This window comes from Salvelinus alpinus, chromosome 15 (assembly GCF_045679555.1).
Source record: "Salvelinus alpinus chromosome 15, SLU_Salpinus.1, whole genome shotgun sequence".
Taxonomy (NCBI): Eukaryota; Metazoa; Chordata; class Actinopteri; order Salmoniformes; family Salmonidae; genus Salvelinus; species Salvelinus alpinus.
In genome coordinates this window covers 16,025,604-16,043,422 of record NC_092100.1, presented here as the reverse complement: position 1 = coordinate 16,043,422, position 17,819 = coordinate 16,025,604, and the positions used below count along the sequence as shown (strand labels likewise).

General features: G+C 43.6%; 1 protein-coding gene across 4 annotated transcripts in view; it reads right to left on the bottom strand.

The window, feature by feature from the left end:
- Positions 1-41: 41 nt before the first annotated feature.
- Positions 42-17,819, bottom strand: part of LOC139539544 (roquin-1-like) — a 34,385-nt gene continuing 16,607 nt past the window's right edge. Inside the window, exons 5-18 of one of the 4 annotated variants that reach the window (XM_071342597.1) lie at positions 17,638-17,813; positions 15,123-15,323; positions 14,869-15,001; positions 14,415-14,533; positions 14,029-14,141; positions 13,564-13,830; positions 13,309-13,493; positions 12,735-13,096; positions 12,346-12,507; positions 12,078-12,224; positions 11,460-11,667; positions 11,128-11,372; positions 10,719-10,807; positions 42-8,421 (exon numbers count right to left, since the gene is read on the bottom strand). In XM_071342597.1, the coding sequence (XP_071198698.1) occupies positions 8,259-8,421; positions 10,719-10,807; positions 11,128-11,372; positions 11,460-11,667; positions 12,078-12,224; positions 12,346-12,507; positions 12,735-13,096; positions 13,309-13,493; positions 13,564-13,830; positions 14,029-14,141; positions 14,415-14,533; positions 14,869-15,001; positions 15,123-15,323; positions 17,638-17,813 (2,570 nt within the window). In that variant the 3' untranslated portion in view covers positions 42-8,258. Of the gene's footprint in view, positions 8,422-10,718; positions 10,808-11,127; positions 11,668-12,077; positions 12,225-12,345; positions 12,508-12,734; positions 13,097-13,308; positions 13,494-13,563; positions 13,831-14,028; positions 14,142-14,414; positions 14,534-14,868; positions 15,002-15,122; positions 15,324-17,637; positions 17,814-17,819 lie in introns of all 4 variants that reach the window. The other 3 variants (XM_071342598.1, XM_071342596.1, XM_071342599.1) reach the window with 3 other exon arrangements.

Here is a 17,819-nt window from a genome sequence, read left to right as displayed (position 1 = left end):
AGCTGTGTGTGTGTAGAACTACAAAAGATGTTTAAAAGGCATCGGTTTCACAATATTGTTTAATTACAGTCCCTGCCAGTAAAGAATCACTGTTGCACATAAGTTACATTTACTTCAAACTTCCAGTTCTCCCCTCAAAGAAACAAAACAAAAGCAATTGTATTATACAAAAATGCAATCCCATTTTCACACAGTGAATTCTTTAACAAAGAAAAATGGTATAAGACCTATATCCAAATTGGAGAAATCTCATTCTAAACATTCCTTAAGGGAGTATAATATAAAAACAATGTTGAAGTTAAACTTGTACCTTAATTTAAGCAAACTCTTACAAAGAAAACTTGGGTAGTAGTTATCAAAAGCAATTACATTTCCCAAAGTTAGAAAATATGTAAAAAATACAAAGGAAAAAAAATACAAGAACAGCCCATCTTATTACAAGGAATTCAATTTGAGTGGAAGCAATGAGTGTGTTCAGCGTGAACAAGAAAACAATCTGAAATGAAGCGGTCTCTCCCATTGGGACATGGCCGCTCACATGGAAATCAATTCCCTGTCAGGGTGGTTTAATATGTCATCCTATGTTACTTATTTTTTAACTCATCATATGATTGCTAAAAAGGACAACTAAGTCCAAAGTAAACAATTCCACAGTATTTAGTCAAATGAATCACTGAACAAGACATTTCCTGGGCAAGAATGTGACATTCTTGGCAAAGAATTCAGAAGTTACTCGTGTCTTGGTGTATGGCTATCCTACTGTCAAGTGTTACTGTGTTTACCCAATACTTGTCTTAATGATCATATCACACACACACACACACACACCCCATTTAAATTAGAAAGTATAAATTAAGACTATTGTGATCTCTACACAACTTCCAAAACATTCCTTTTAGAAGGGTCGTTTTTTATTTAACTTGTCAAGTCAGTTAAGAAAAATGTATTTACAATGACAGCCTACCCCGGCTAAACCCTAACAATGCTGAGCCAATTGTGCGCCACCCTATGGGACTCCCAATCATGGCCGGTTGTGACACAGCCCGGGATCGAACCAGGGTCTGTTGTGACGCCTCTAGCACTGAGATGCAGTGCCTTAGACTGTTGCGACACTCGGGAGCCCCTCCGTAAAGACAGAAGTCTGTCCTCAAATTCTGGCGAGCCTAACACCATCTAAAACACAGACCAAACAATGCTAAGTGACAGCCAAAACATGCCAAACATAATTTCCCTGGGTTTCTATTTAACAGACACCAAATGGCTATGTAAACAAATAAGCAAGTTTCCCCGGTATCAATGGATCTTTAATATTAGCGCGTCACAGTTTTACAATTGTAAAACTGGTAAAGACGTTAGTGCTGCAAGACTTCCGGGAAACTCACCCCTCCCCAGAGAATCTGGCACTGAACTCCTTTGTCTCAGAAAGGATAAGCGGTTCCTCGGCTCTGCAATGGAAATCAGCCGATTGACTCATGTTTCCAGGGCTGATTCGTAGAGACCATTTAATATAAATGCGGACTCCTGAAGGAGTTTAATTAACAGTTGCAAGTTGATGTACTGTATAGACAAACCTACATGTATCCATATTAAACTTTGAAATAGTCAATAGCCTGCTGGAAGGCAGGTCACATTTCTTAAGCTTCAATCAATAATCAACAATAGAGCGACTGAGACCAGACAGTATTCAAAAGATAGCAGTGAAGGTATGGAGCGAAGAGAATTCCTATGCAGATACTATGCAAAGGATCACATTTACTAAGCACTCATGAATTTTGCCCCTATTTTTTCTAATTAAATGAATACTTCAAAAACTTTACAAGGACATATTCAAACATGCATGTTTAAGTTTCAATATTATATTAATTTGAAAAAAGGTTAAAATGTTGCACCAGCGCAAATACTTCATTATGAAAATATAATTGAGCAACAGACGGTGCTTTAAACAGCTCAATTCAAAATGGTTCCCTCAATGATGGGCCAAGATCATAATACCGTACCTCTGCAAAAACAAAGATACAAAATTGTGAAAATGTATGCAAACGATGTAATTTGACAAACCCAGAAAAGTAATCAATTAACTCTTAAGTTATCTTTCCCAGTGCGGGCAATGGTAGTTCCTTCCTCTTCATGCAAGGAAAATGTTAAATTCTGATAGCTGTTCTTAGAAACCACAGCATGTTAAGTAGCCTAACATGCTGACTACACCGGGCACGCGCGTGGGTCCGCTTGTGCCATCATGCGCATGTTGATTTTTTTCCATCCACACCAGATGCCATCAGGAGACACAGGTTGAAATATCAAAACTCTGAACAAACTACATTCATTTGGGGACAGGTCGAAACATTAAATATTCGTGGACATTTAACTAGCTAGCTTGCTGTTGCTAGCTAATTTGTCCTGAGATAAACATTGGGTTGTTATTTTACCTGAAATGCACAGTGTAGTCAGCATGTCACCCATGAAGCATGGCAATATAAAAAATAAATAAATAAAAACCGGTGAGAGGTGAACCTTCTGCAAATTCTGTCTCTACAATGCATCACAGCAAAGCTGTTGTAGCCAATCATTACGTTTGCTTAAATGTGAAGTGCCTTCCCAAGCAACAGCAACAAAAACAATGAGTATAATTATAAATAAAAAATGTTACACAGCAATTATATGTATAAAACCGGTCCAACCTAAATCTGTGCTTTTAAAGATCATAGGATGCCTCGAGAGACCAGTATGTGTGTCTACAAAATAGTAACATAATTTTTTTTGAGGCAAATAACTGAATAAATGTATCAAGAACATACAATACCGTTCAAAAGTTTATGGTCACTTAGAAATGTCCTTGTTTTCCATGAAAACATACATGAAATTAGTTGCAAAATGAATAGGAAATATAGTCAAGACGTTGACAAGGTTACAAATAATGATTGATTGAAATAAGTGTCCTTCAAACTTTGCTTTCGTCAAATAATCCTCCATTTGCAGCCTTGCAGACCTTTGGCATTCTAGTTGTCAATTTGTTGGTGTGAAATCTCTTCAGATTACCTCATGCTTCCTGAAGCACCTCCCACAAGTTGGATTGGCTTGATGGGCACTTCTTCCATACCATACGGTCAAGCTGCTCCCACAACAGCTCAATAGGGTTGAGATCCGGTGACTGTGCTGGCCCCTCCATTATAGACAGAATACCAGCTGACTGCTTCTTCCCTAAATAGTTCTTGCATAGTTTGGAGCTGTGCTTTAGGTCATTGTAGGAGGAAATTGTCTCCAATTAAGCGCCGTCCACAGGGTATGGCATGGCTTTGCAAAAGGGAGTGATAGCCTTCCTTCAAGATCCCTTTTACCCTGTACAAATCTCCCACTTTACCACCACCAAAGCACCCCCAGACCATCACATTGCCTCCACCATGCTTGATAGATGGTGCGCCTGCCTCCATTTTTTTCTGCGTCTCACGAATATTGTTCTTTGTGATCCGAACACCTCAAACTTATATTCGTCTGTCCATAACACTTTTTTCCAATCTTCCTCTGTCCAGTGTCCTTTTGCCCATCTTAATCTTTTCTTTTTATTGGCCAGTCTGAGATATGCCTTTTTCTTTGCAACTCTGCCTAGAAGGCCAGCATCCTGGAGTCGCCTCTTCACTGTTGACATTGAGACTGGTGTTTTGCGGGTACAATTTAATGAAGCTGCCAGTTGAGGACTTGTGAGGCGTCCGTTTCTCAAACTAGACACTAATGTACTTGTCCTCTTGCTCAGTTGTGCACCGGGGCCTCCCACTTCTCTATTCTGGTTAGGGCCAGTTTGTGCTGTTCTGTGAAGGGAGTAGTACACAGTGTTGTACGAGATCTTCAATATCTTGGCAATTTCTCACATGGAATAGCCTTCATTTCTCAGAACAAAAATAGACTGACGAGTTTCAGAAGAAAGGTTTTTGTTTCTGGCCATTTTGAGCCTGTAATCGAACCCACAAATGCTGATGCTCCAGATACTCAACTAGTCTAAAGGCCAGTTTTATTGCTTCTTTAAAATCAGAACAACCGTTTTCAACTGGCTAAACAAAATTGCAAAAGGGTTTTCTAATGATCAATTAGCCTTTTAAAATGATAAACTTGGATTAGCTAACACAACGTGCCATTGGAACACAGGAGTGATGGTTGCTGATAATGGGCCTTTGTATACCTATGTAGATATTCCATAAAAAATCTGCTGTTTCCAGCTACAATAGTCATTTTCAACATTTAACAATGTCTACACTGTATTTCTGATCAATTTGAAGTTATTTTAATGGGGGGAAAAAGTGTTTATCTTTCAAAAACAAGGACATTTAGGTGACCCCAAACTTTTGAACGGTAGTGTACATTGGTCTAATCTCAGACATCCCAATTCCTCAACACCGAGTCAAGTCACGGTAAATCTGTATGTTGACCCATCTCACTAAATTGGTAAATTAGCATCCCTGGCCTAGCTGCTAACACCCAGACGACTCTCAACCAAGTCCTGAGGACTTCAATTTTCTCTGTAAAAAGGTCTGCATACCTTCAAGACAAAAGTGTGCATTATTAACCCACATTCGGAAAGGCAGACTGAGCCTTTTATAGGTAGATATGTTGTATTGATGACACTTATGGAGGAACATGTCTCCTTATAAAAGGCTCAGACATGTTGTATTGATGACACTGATGGATGTACATGAGTAAGGAGACATGTTGTATTGATGACACTGATGGAGGAACATTCGTCCAAATACATAGAGCTATCTGAAACTGAACCGTAAGCATTACCTGAAGATCAGTCAGAAATGCAATTGTTGTAGTTGATTTTACCATATGGTTTGACAGATGTATTGATAGTCATTTGACCTCTGGAACAACACTGCTCTTCAGATAACCAACATGAAGTTCCTGGCAGAAAGTCAGGGCTGTCAAAGCCACAGAGATCAAACAAATATATCATATATGGGAGTTCTTTCCGTATGGAAAGCAAGTCATGTGACCTTATGATAACACCAATGGTCGTCACTTCCCCAGACCAAAATATTTTTGGGCTATGTATGCACACAGCATAGTTGACTGCAGTTCTGTTCAGCCCCAGAACTACAGGTGCTTTTGCACAATGATACACATTTTATTTTCCTATGAAGTGCTCTAAAACTACTACAAACAACCACCATCATTTAGCCACCACGATGGCTACACTACAACGCAATTCATTTCCCACTACATGATACAGAGGTGACTAAAGCGAGATAACTTCTGTAATCACAAACATGCATGATGCTATGCCAATTAAGGGACTGTGTCCTCATGTCCTTAACTCTGTCATGGTTAATAAGGAGGGTTGAAGGACCATTGGTTATGATTAGCATGAAGAGTAACGCAAACTGCATTGATTAGCCTACATTGTCCTCTTGTTAACAGTCATTTTCCATAATATTGCTAGATTGCTATCCAATGCTCTGACATGAGTGCAGACAAAGCATTGGGACAAACTGGGGAGAACTCCAAAAAAAGTCAGCAACTTTTGAGGACTAATGGACATTTCAATGTCATGTGCACAGAAGGCAGAGAACTTCTATAGGAGACGAATTGACTTAAGTCAGTGTCATTGTCTGGCTTTGAAAATACAGTATAATGTGTATATACACATTCAGTATAATGTGTATATACACATACATTATAATGTGTATATACACATACAGTATAATGTGTATATACATACAGTATAATGTGCATATACTGTACAAATACAGTACAGTATAATGTGTATATAGTCCATACATATACAGTGTAAGCCATTTCATATTTGAAATAAAATCTCAAAAAGTGAGATGAGATCAGTGAGAAAAACAAAAAAGTGAGATGTAACTAAATAACACACGTATAACATATTTCCATAAAGACAAAGACTAGATTTAAAACAAGTTTGACTAATCCAGTTGTTGGATATATTTTGAATTCAAATGGAATATCCCAGCCACCATTTCACAATATGACACCTTTGAATACATTCTGCGAATTAATCTTACCAAGAAGGAAAGTAAGCTTGTAGTACTTAATTTCATAGTTCGCATGCATCTGAGAATAACAAATTGCATCTGTGTGAGGGGTGGCGATAATTTAAGCACGTAAAAAATGTAGAAGTAATGCAGATAATGCAACTGCAGCACTTCATTTGTTCATATTTGGGAAAAAGCACTTATTTGGTGTCGTCAAAATGCCTTTCCTAGTCTCCTCTCACCCTGTGTGGTGGTGCTGTGGTTGTCTCCAGTGATGCTAACTGCTTTGCTAACTGTAGTTCTGCCTTAGCCCAGTTCAGTGGCCTGTCACCTCCTATGCATCGACCCCCATCTACAAATGATTAAAGCCTTCTCCGGGAACGCATCACAACCCCTTTTACTAGAGCAACTTCTTGGAAGTTAAAATAAATTAAAACGAGACAAATGTCTGCTGCGATTGGTGAAAAAGGTGCTCAGAGGAGTGGAGATGAGGAACTGAAAAAGGAATTTCACCTTTCCTGTAATTTGCGGTGTTACGGGTATGTTGACAGCATACCGGGTGTCACAATTGTGGAAGTGAACATGTCGTAACTCTACAGAAAAAAAATAATAATTTTACAGTAGATTGATGTATAAAAACAGAGTGGCTGTTTGAACCCTGCTCTGTACAACATGGCCAACACTATTAGGACCTTAGGGAGCAACCATGGCCATCTTGAACTACACGTTCTTAAAACAGAATGTGGTTTTAAGTTTGACCTTTTAATGTTATATCCATCCTCAGGATGCAAATACTGTACATTTAATAAATACATATACTCAGTACAAACCATCCTTAAAGCTATGAAAGTGCAAATATGTTTTGTAGATCAAGGTCTCAAATTCCAGCCATGGGTCATGTCTGGCTTCGTTCATGTTTCCTTTACTCCATATACCCAGTACCTCTGACCACCCCATCAACAGGCAGACGTATGCTTGATCCATGTTTTGATTCCCTCCCACCTAGTCCATCACTGAATTTAAATTACACCCAAAAGACGACAGCTTGAATGCCAAGCCTAAATGTATATATCCTTTTCCTCATCAGCCCCATACCAAAGCATGGATGGTAGAGGCTGAAGTAAATATCCTGAAGGTGGTGGTAGTGGTGAGGGGAGATGCAAAAAGAGGGTCAGGCCACTGAAGTGGACACAAGGGAGCCTTTGCTTCTTGTTAAAATGTATCTGATAGTTTCATCTAAATCTCAAAACTGCCCAGTTGAAAGGCGTTCTCTGCCTTCAAGAGGCCAGTGTCATCTTCAATTTGTATTATCATGGATATGCGCAAACGTATTCACAGCCGTTTGCCAACAAGTATTGTTTCTATGCGATTGAGATATTTTGATAAGTTTGACTCTTGGTTCTCTGAAGGAGGACATTTACATCTTAACGAAACGCAAAAAAAAAAAAAAATGGTTGGCGAAAAGCATTGCAGCTTAGAAACAAGAACTTACAATTAATTCCAAACACAAATTCCGCATTTCAGGACATGCATATATGCTAAGCACGAATATTGCTGTAGCGATGCTACAAAAAAAATAAAGAAAATTGCACATTGTGAAGCTAACAGATGTAATTAATGTCAATGCGATTATGGTGGCCTTATCTATTTGAAACCAAGGAACTGGTCTCATCGTTATATTATTCTTCTAATCATTAATGGGTTTGAGTTCATGGAGCATAAATCTAAACATCTGGTTTCCAAGGCAGGGTGAGATTTTATATGAAAAAAACATTCATTCACAGAACAAAAAAAACTAAAATGAAAAAATATTCAATTCAGGGCAGATACTGCTTAGTTGTAGACAGACTAAAGTTGCAAGTGTGCAAATTTGTGTTGTATCAAATGAAGCGCCGTTGTCTATGATGGCACCACATCCACATTTGCAAATCAGTGGCTTTTTCAGTTACTTAGATACTCCTAGCCCTTCTATCACAAATCCCTCTTTGTAAGAAACCTAGAACGGTCTCTTGCCATTTTAAGCAAGGAGAGAGGTGGCGTCTCTCTCTACACGTTTTGTAATCAAGTTAAAATTGTCTTAGTGGCGTCAATCAGATTTTGCAAATGTGGATGTAGGTAGGGTATACCAGACAGTTTGGAGGACCTGGTTGTGTCTCAATGACAGTGGAACGGTTCTAACGTTCAGAGGACGAGGGGTTTCCCAAGGCTCTATGTGGTTGACTGATCGGTTAGTTGTAGCTGTGGTGGTAATACCAGACTCCAGTTGTGTGGCTAGGAGCACAGGTGGACCACGCCGTTGGTCTTTCGGTCAGTGCCCCCAGCGATGGGGTCTGCAGACAGGCTGAGGGACGAGGTCTTGCTGGTAAGGCAGGACAAACCACCGCTGGACACACTGCCGTCCTGCAGCACACCACTGGGACCGTTACAGCCCTCACTGCAGAGAATGAAAGGTCAGAGAGAGATAGGAAGAAACAATGAATCAAACATTTTGTATTATTCTACATAATATATATATATTTTTTAATCTTCATGAATTACGTAATGACTTGTTAGTTAAGCCATTAACATTGAGAACAATGCAAGTAGCATCTCACTGGTGGTACCGACAGTGAATTCATCATTTTGTCACCACGAACCACATTGTTTCGTTGATCACAAGAGAAGCTTTGGTGAAACGCATATGGCACTTTTTTTCAAGCATTCCTTCAATTGTTTTTCCTGGTCCTTTGTGCAACCATATACACCCAAAAGTGTGTGGACACCCCTTCAAGTTAGTGGATTCGGCTAGTTCGGCCACACCCATTGCCGGCAGTTGTATGAAAACGAGCACACAGCCATGCAATCTCCACAGACAAACATTGGCAGTAGAATGGCCTTACTGAAGAGCTCAGTGACTTTCAACATGACACCGTCATAGGATGTCACCTTTCCAAAAAGTCAGTTTGTTAAATTTCTGCCCTACTAGAGCTGCCCCGGTAAGTGCTGCTATTGTGAAGTGGAAAAGTCTAGGAGCAACAACAGCTCAGCCGCGAAGTGAAAGGCCACACAAGCTCACAGAATGGGACCGCCGGGTGCTGAAGCGCGTAAAACTGGTCTGCCCTCGGTTGCAACACTCACTACCGAGTTCCAAACGGCCTCTAGAAGCAACGTCAGCACAATAACTGTTCGGCGGGAGCTTCATGAAATGTGTTTCCATGACCGAGCAGCCGCACACAAGCCTAAGATCACCATGCGCAATGCCAAGCGTCAGCTGGAGTGGTGTAAATCTCGGCGCCATTGGAAGATTCTGCACTTCCAACTTTGTGGCAACAGTTTGGGGAAGGTCTTTTCCAGCTTCAGCATGACAACACCCCTGTGCACAAAGCGAGGTCCATACTGAAATGGTTTGTCGAGATCGGCGTGGAAGAACTTGGACTGGCCTGCACAGAGCCTTGACCTCAACCCCATCGAACACCTTTGGGTTGAATTGGAACACCGACTGCAAGCCAGGCCTAATCGCCCAACATCAGTGCCCGACCTCACTAATGCTCTTGTGGCATTAGTACCACATGAGGGAGGAGGATGGAGGGAGGAGGATGTCTTCCCTGTAACGCACAGCATTGAGATTGCCTGCAATGACAACAAGCTCAGTCCGATGATGCTGTGACACACCGCCCCAGACCATGACAAACCCTCCACCTCCAAATCGATCCCTCTCCAGAGTACAGGCCTCGGTGTAACGCTCATTCCTTCGACGATAAACCGAATCCGACCATCACCTCTGGTGAGACAAAACTGCGACTCGTCAGTGAAGAGCACTTTTTGCCAGTCCTGTCTGGTCCAGCGACGGTAGGTTTGTGCCCATAGGCGACGTTGTTGCCGGTGATGTCTGGTGAAGACCTGCCTTACAACAGGCCTACAAGCCCTCAGTCCAGCCTCTCTCAGCCCATTAAGGACAGTCTGAGCACTGATGGAGGGATTGTGCGTTCCTGGTGTAACTTGGGCAGTTGTTGTTGCCATCCTGTACCTGTCCCGCAGGTGTGATGTTTGGATGTACAGATCATGTGCAGGTGTTACACGTGGTCTGCCACTGCGAGGACGATCAGCTGTCTGTCCTGTCTCCCTGTAGCGCTGTCTTAGGCATCTCACAGTACGGATATTGCAATTTATTGCCCTGGCCACATCTGCAGTCCTCATGCCTCCTTGCAGCATGCCTAAGGCACGTTCACGCAGATGAGCAGGGACCCTGGGCATCTTTCTTTTGGTGTTTTCCAGAGTCAGTAGAAAGGCCTCTTTAGTGTCCTAAGTTTTCATGACTGTGACCTTAATTGCCTCCCGTCTGTAAGGTGTTAGTGTCTTAACAACTGTTCCACAGGTGCATGTTCATGAATTGTTTATGGTTCATTGAACAAGCATGGCAAACAGTGTTTAAACCCTTTACAATGAAGATCTCTGAAGTCATTTGGATTTTTACGAATTATCTTTTTGAAAGACAGGGTCCTGAAAAAGGGCAGTTTCTTTTCTTGCCGAGTTTACTTTTGTTAATGTAGTGTATTTTACAGCATCAAATGGCAGTAGTTTAACTTCTTATATTTAAAAAGCCATTTCAATGTGAGAAAATGTGGGTAATTTCTAAGACAACATTTCTTATCTTAGATATTTTGTTTAAGGGAGAATTCTGGAGCAAACTTAACGGTTCCTTATGGCACAGCAGTTGAGATGAACAAACTACTCTTGCTGTGTGCCGTTTACCTGAGGACCAACGAGTGCTCTGCTCTCTGCCCGTTCTCAGTGGGCTTCAGCTTATACGCCCCATTCCCATCATGACTCACAAGGTGCTCCTGCAAGGGGACAATGGCACCACTGTCAGTTCACCACAATAGTGACTGGGAGACAAAGCTTGTACGTTTGAGAGTGTACATCAATATTGTCTCAGAAGAAAAGCTTTCAAGCTGCACTTGTTGGGCTCGGTTGTGTTTCACTCTTTCATATTTTATAAGTGGGATAGCAGTAGCAGTGACATTAGCCCAGGGCTCCTTCAGCCCTGCCCCTGTTCACATTGCCATTTTAGAGATCAAAGCAGGATGTGTGTGTGTGTGCGCGCATATATATATTTCTCCCTCGCCATTTGTCCATCTCTGTGCCGCTCTGTCTCTCTCACCAGGGCTATCTGGCGGGTCCTCTTGCCGATCTCCCTCTCTACATGGTGGAGCTCCAGGCTCAGCTGTTGGCTGGAGACGCTCCCTGACGACCACTCCTCCGGGCTGGGATGGTCCGCCTGGGCAGTCTGCTTGTTGATCTGCTGATTGACCTGCTGGAGCTCCATCGTCAGCTGCTCCCTCTCCTTGACTGGCCGTTCACTGAGGTGGGCCTGAGAGGGCTGGCTGTACCCGGCAGCACCCCACCCTGCAGGGGGACAACAAGAGCCAGTCAGACTCTGCGAAATGCAGCGAACAGAGCAAAACCCAAAAGGTGTGCGAGTTCTCCCTGTACCTGTTGCAGCGCCGTGTTTGGGTCCATTGGTCCCCTGTGAGAGGGTCATGGCCTGCCCTGGCCCGGCAGTCAAGTAGCCCGTCTTGGGGGTGCGGGAGATCACCCCGAAGCGTGACACGGTGGGCAGAGAGCCGAAGGGGATGATAGGGTCGTCATCTCTGGCCTCGGCAGCCCTGCGCCTGCCTTCCACACCTTTCCCCTCAGCGTTCTACAACACCCATAGAGGCCACAACCAGTGGAATTAGTTATATAATGTTGCATAGAGAAACTACCAGACCCACTCCAGTGAAAACTGTAGTTGAAGGAGTATTTGTTGAGTTTAACCGTGTTCACAATAAATCTCAGCACTTCTATTGGCTTCTGGTGACCTTTGATTAGTACACAAGGTGCAAGTAACCTTTAATCAGTCAACAAGGTGTAAAAGGAAAAAAAGCTATAGAATAGTTAACATCTGTCAAAGAAGAAAAAAGACAAACAGATGTTTGACCTATTGCAAGACAATGAGCTTTGGAACATGTTTTGAGCTTTAGATATCAGATTTGGTATGTTAAAAAGCAGTCAAGCTTTACAAACAAACAGGACATTGAATGGGATTAGATAATGATTAATGACACTCACCATCCTCTCCATACTGTCTCTGGACTTCCCCTCCTTGCTGCCAATGTAGGAGCCGATAGTGTCACATGACCAAGGAGAGTACTGGCTAGCGTAGTCTGGCTCGCGGTACTTTGAAAACGCTTGTGAGTTTTCCAAGTACTGCTGTTGCTGTGACACAAACACAGTATTTTTAAAATCGACCTATTCTTTGAAGTAACTAACTGCGGTGACAGCACCTGGTGCTACCACTGAATATAACCACAGACACCAGCCAAGAGTTCCCTCTTACCTCCTGTGTGTAGTTGGACTCGTAGTGGTGTGGCAGAGTAGGCGAGGGGGCGAAGGGTGGGGGAGTGACCTGCTTCCCATCTTCCAGCTGGGCCATGATCTCCTGGCGTCGGCGGTGCAAGTAGTCCAGACTGGGAGTGGGCTGGGGCCGGTTGTAAGACTCCTGTACAACAGGACATGTGAACACTTTTACTGTAGCGCACTTTTGCAGTGATGGAAATACATTTTTGAAGTGGATTTATCCTGAACACTTATTTTGATTAGCTGAATAAGGTCATTTACTCAATCTGAGTAAGGCTGATGACTGAACTACTAAAAAGTAATTGCATAAGTGGCATAGTAATGTATACTGTCCTTTAGCAGAGCCTCGTACTGCAGACCTGTTCTTACCCTGGGGGTGTAGGGCCTCATGTGGCTGGGGTGGGGGCCAGAGGGGTGGTAACCCTCAGGAAGGTATCTTTCTCTGGAGGCCTCGTCCGCAGGCATGGAGGGGTCCTCCCGGTGGGGATAGGAGTGTGGTGGTGGAGGGGGGTAGGCGGGGTGTCGACGGCCGTCATAATGCGGAGGAGGCGCAAACCCTTGGGGGTTAGCATTGGAGAAGTGGGAACTCGAGGGCTGAGGGGGACACTGGCGCTCCTGGGGGTAGGTGCCGGGGTAGGGGGGCAAGGCCGGGTCGTTGGTGGGAGGGGGGTTCCGGACGTAGCGAGGCTGGGGTGGGTACTGAGAGGGCTGGTAGGGGTAGGGGGGGTTACCTGACAGGACACAGAAAATTGACAACATGATTGGTGTTAGATAAGCACAATGAAACCACACGACTGGGAGATATACAAGTCCAATTGCTCCCAGAGAGAAACTGTTTTTAAATCAGCTGATGAGTCATAAGCTCGAGATACATAGATATATACAACAACAAAAAAGAAGAAAAGGAAATCACTGAAAAAAAGTATAGTTTGTGCTGCCTTACCTGGGGCGTTCTGGGAGGCCTCATACTGCAGGGCTGATGGAGGTGCCCTGGGCTCAGGGGGGTAGAAGAGTTCTCCCTGCTGAGGGGGGTACATGGAGGGCCTCCTGGGCATCTGCTTGTGCATGGCCAGGTGGTCCACTGCCATCCTGGGGTGGGCCATGGCCCGATTGGGCACAGGGTCCAGTCTGAGAAAGACAAACGATTTCAGTGTGTGTGTGTGTGTGAGACAGATGCTGTGTATGTCCATCTACTCACAAGTCTGGAGGAGAGCTGGGGGCACTGAGGCTTCCCTGGGACTGGGGCTTCCGCATCATGGGCTCGTAGGAGGGGTCGGCACCGCGGGAGATGAGCTGGGGCAGGGCGGAGCCTGTGACCGACGCCACCATGCCATTCGTCAAGCCCTTATGTGCCAGCCCCTCCAGCATCCCCACCTCCTCGGGCAATAGGCCAACCTCGTTCAGCTGCGTCAGGGATAGGCTGAGGGGCCGGCGGGCAGCCAGACGCTTGTTCATCTTACGGTACCTTCAGAAAGAAGGAGAAAGACATGGTTGGTGAAAGAGGTTTCAACACCTGTGTCTGGCCTAATGATTGCTGTCACACTAGCAGTGCTGAATTGAACTTTCCACCAAACGTCAATACATAATTTACCGTTAAGTAAAATTTGGATTCTACCCAATGATCCCCCATTGGGAGTGTCTCAGGGTGTAGCGTTGTACTCACTTCTCTAGCTCGTCCTGAGAGTGAGCGAAGGTGCAGCTGGTTCCTCGAGGACAGCCCCCCTTCTGCTTCATGTCCCGACACATGTACGTCTTGTATTTACTGTGCTGGGGTGGCTGGGGAGGGGGGACACCACAGGCCACGTTAAAATTGACGAGCCAAAATATGTTGTTATCGTTACTGTTATGGTCATAAACCCACAGACAACCATAGACTGCCATTACTAGTATCATTCCAGAGTCAAACATGGGTCGTGTTCATCAGGCAGAAAAATGACGTTTCATGCCCTAATGAACATGACCCTATAATGAACATGACCCTACCTATAATTTCAGACCTGTTCTATTGATTTAGATCTTATTTTGAGGTATGCGTTTCTAGATTCACACCTGTTGTGGGTCACTCCCCTTCTTGCTGTGGTTCTGGATGAAGTCCACCAGGCCGTGTACCACAGTCTTCACTGCCACCAAGCCCGTGTCCAGCAGCTCCCACGTGGGGGGAGGGGAGTCTAAGATGGAGGACAAGACGAGGTATTTTTCAGTTAGATGCGTTATACCTGGAAGAGCACTGGGGACAGGGTCTAACAGGCACTGTGAATGTACGGCATAGTGTTGCTTACATTTAAAAAAGCATTTCAATTTGGGTTTCTTTTACTGATCTGAAAAGGTATACAACTTACTCCACATTTTTAAAGTGAGAGTGTTGATGGCTTCTCACACTGCTGAGCCAAATCAAGCCAAACAAAGCTGTACTGAGCTGACAATAAAATAGAGCCAGCACAGTTCGGTCCGGGTCGGCACGATACTGTAAAAAGGGTAGTGGTGTGATGTAAAATGGAGCAACCTGGACTTGGGTCGATGTTGGCTAACAGCTCCAGGTGTGGTCGCAGGCGGTTCAGGTTGGCCGGGTCACCTGTCCTCTGCAGGGCGATGGTCAGCTCCTGAACACTCTGAGCAAACGACGCTGGCGTCTGCAACTGACACACACACACACAAAATCCCTGTTCAATTTACAGCAACACCACTACGGCTAGGCCAACAGTCATGTTATAGCAAAATATGTGGTCCATCACATAAAAACACACACTTCCTACACACCTTGTCAATGATGGACTGCATGTGGGACTTGTGTGACTGGTCCCCGTAGAGCAGGGAAGACCACTGGTCAGGGGCGATGCGGAGGCCCCCCTCCATTGCGATCTGGACGATCTGGGAGTCGTGTTCGCGCCGCAGCGCCTCGTACGTCCAGAAGTCCTCCTTCAACTGCATCAGGGACGAGTCCTCATCACGCTTGGTCACCTGAATACACGGGATGACAGACAGGACAAAATCAGGGCAGATACATCTGGGTTGTGCTTATTAGACTGACTACACGGATAGGAAGAAAATGCACTGAAAGGGACTGGGAGGAGGGCCTACCTCCCATTTTCAGTTTATTTTTTATTTTTTTTTACCTTTTCAGTTGCGTGCCCTAAAGCAGTAGGCTCTAAAGGAGCTGCACCGCATGGCCTATGCTGGTCTTACAATCATGTAATAAGAATTAACAATTTGGTGGGTTCTTATATTTGTTCATTAATACGCATGTGTGAATTGAAAATGTTTTTTTTTTTGCATATCCCAACTCTCCCCGAGACACCGCCAGTCAGATCACGGCCATGTGTATGTTTGCATGGGTGTACAGTACAAGTCAAAAGTTTAGACACACATACTCATTCCAGGGTTTCTTTATTTTTACTATTTTCTACATTGTAGAATAATAGTGAAGCCATCAAAACTATGAAATAACACATGGAATCATGTAGTAACCAAAAAAGTGTTAAACAAAATATATTATATATTTCAGATTCTTCAAAGTAGCCACCCTTTGCCTTGACAGCTTTGCATACTCTTGGCATTCTCTCAACCAGCTTCATGAGGTAGTCACATGGAATGCAATTCAATTAACAGGTGTGCCTTCGTAAAAGTTGATTTGTGGAATTTCTTTCCTTCTTAATGTATTTGAGCCAATCAGTTGTGTTGTGACAAGGTAGGGGTATACAGAAGTCCATATTATGGCAAGAACAGCTCAAATAAGCAAAGAGAAATGACAGTCCATTACTTTAAGACACAAAGGTCAGTCAATGCGTAAAATGTCAAGGACTTTGAACTGGCTCTCATGAGGACCGCCAAAGGAAAGGAATACCCAGAGTTACTTCTGCCGCAGAGGATAAGTTCATTAGAGTTACCAGCCTCAGAAATTGCAGCCCAAATAAATGCGTCACAGACACATCAACATCAACTGTTCAGAGGAGACTGCGTCGATCAGGTCTTCATGGTCGAATTTCTGCAAAGAAACCACTACTAAAAAGGACACCAATAAGAAGAAGAGACTTGCTTGGGTCAAGAAACAATGGACATTAGACCAGTGGAAATCTGTCCTTTGGTCTGATGAGTCCAAATTTTAGATTTTTGATTCCAACCGCAGTGTCTTTGTGAGACACAGAGTAGGTGAATGGATGATCGCCGCATGTGTGGTTCCCACCGTAAAGCATGAAGGAGGATGTGTGATGGTGCTTTGCTGGTGACACTGATTTATTTAGAATTCAAGGCACACTTAATCAGCATGGCTACCACAGCGATACACCATCTCATCATTTGTTTTTCAACAGGACAATGACCCAACACACCTCCAGGCTGTGTAAGGGCAATTTGACCAAGGAGAGTAATGGAGTGCTGCATCAGATGACCTGGCCTCCACAATCACCTGACCTCAACCCAATTGAGATGGTTTGGGATGAGTTGGACCGCAGAGTGAAGGAAAATCAGCCAACAAGTCCCCAGCATATGTGGGAACTCCAAGACTGTTGGAAAAGCATTCCAGGTGAAGCTGGTTGAGAATGCCAAGAGTGTGCAAAGCTGTCATCAAGGTCAAGGGTGGCTACTAAGAATCTCAAATATATTTTGATTTGTTTAACACTTTTTTGGTTCCATGTGTTATTTCCTACTTTTGATGTCTTCACTATTATTCTACAATGTAGAAAATCGTAAAAATAAAGAAAAACCCTTGAATGAGTAGATGTGTCCAAACGTTTGACTGGTACTGTATGTTTGTAGGCAGTGGTGTAAAGTACTTAAGTTGTTTTTTGGGGTTGCTTAACTTTTTTGGCAACTTTTACTTCACTACATTCCTAAAGAAAATAAATGTCCTTTTTACTCCAGACATTTTTCCTAAGTACTCGTTGCATTTTGACAAGAAAATGGTCTAATTCACGCACTTATCATGAGAACATCCCTGGTCATCCCTACTGCCTCTGACCTGGCAGACTCACTAAACACAAATGCTTAGTTTGTAAATGAGTGTTGTAGTGTGCCCCTGACTATCTGTAAAAAAATAAATAATAATAATACAAAAAAAAAAAATGGTGTGGTCTGGTTTGCGTAATATAAGGAATTTGAAATGATTTACACTTTTACTTTTGATACTTAAGTATATTTAAAACCAAATACTTTTACCTAAGTAGTATTTTACTGTGACTTTCACTTGAGTCATTTTCTGTAAAGGTATCTTTACTTTACTCAAGTATGACAATTGAGTACTTTTTACACCACCGTTTGTAGGTCGTGTCAGACCTACCTTGAAGCAGGAGGCCCTGTAGAGGAGCTGCACCACGTGGCCTATGCTTGTCTTGGAGGCCTGGGGGAAGCGTGGCTCTAACCTCTGAACCACAAACAGCACCAGGACCTTCCTAGATAGAGCGGAGCCGTCCTCCAGAGCCAAAAGCACCAGCTTCAGAGCCTCCTCCTGCATCGCTACAA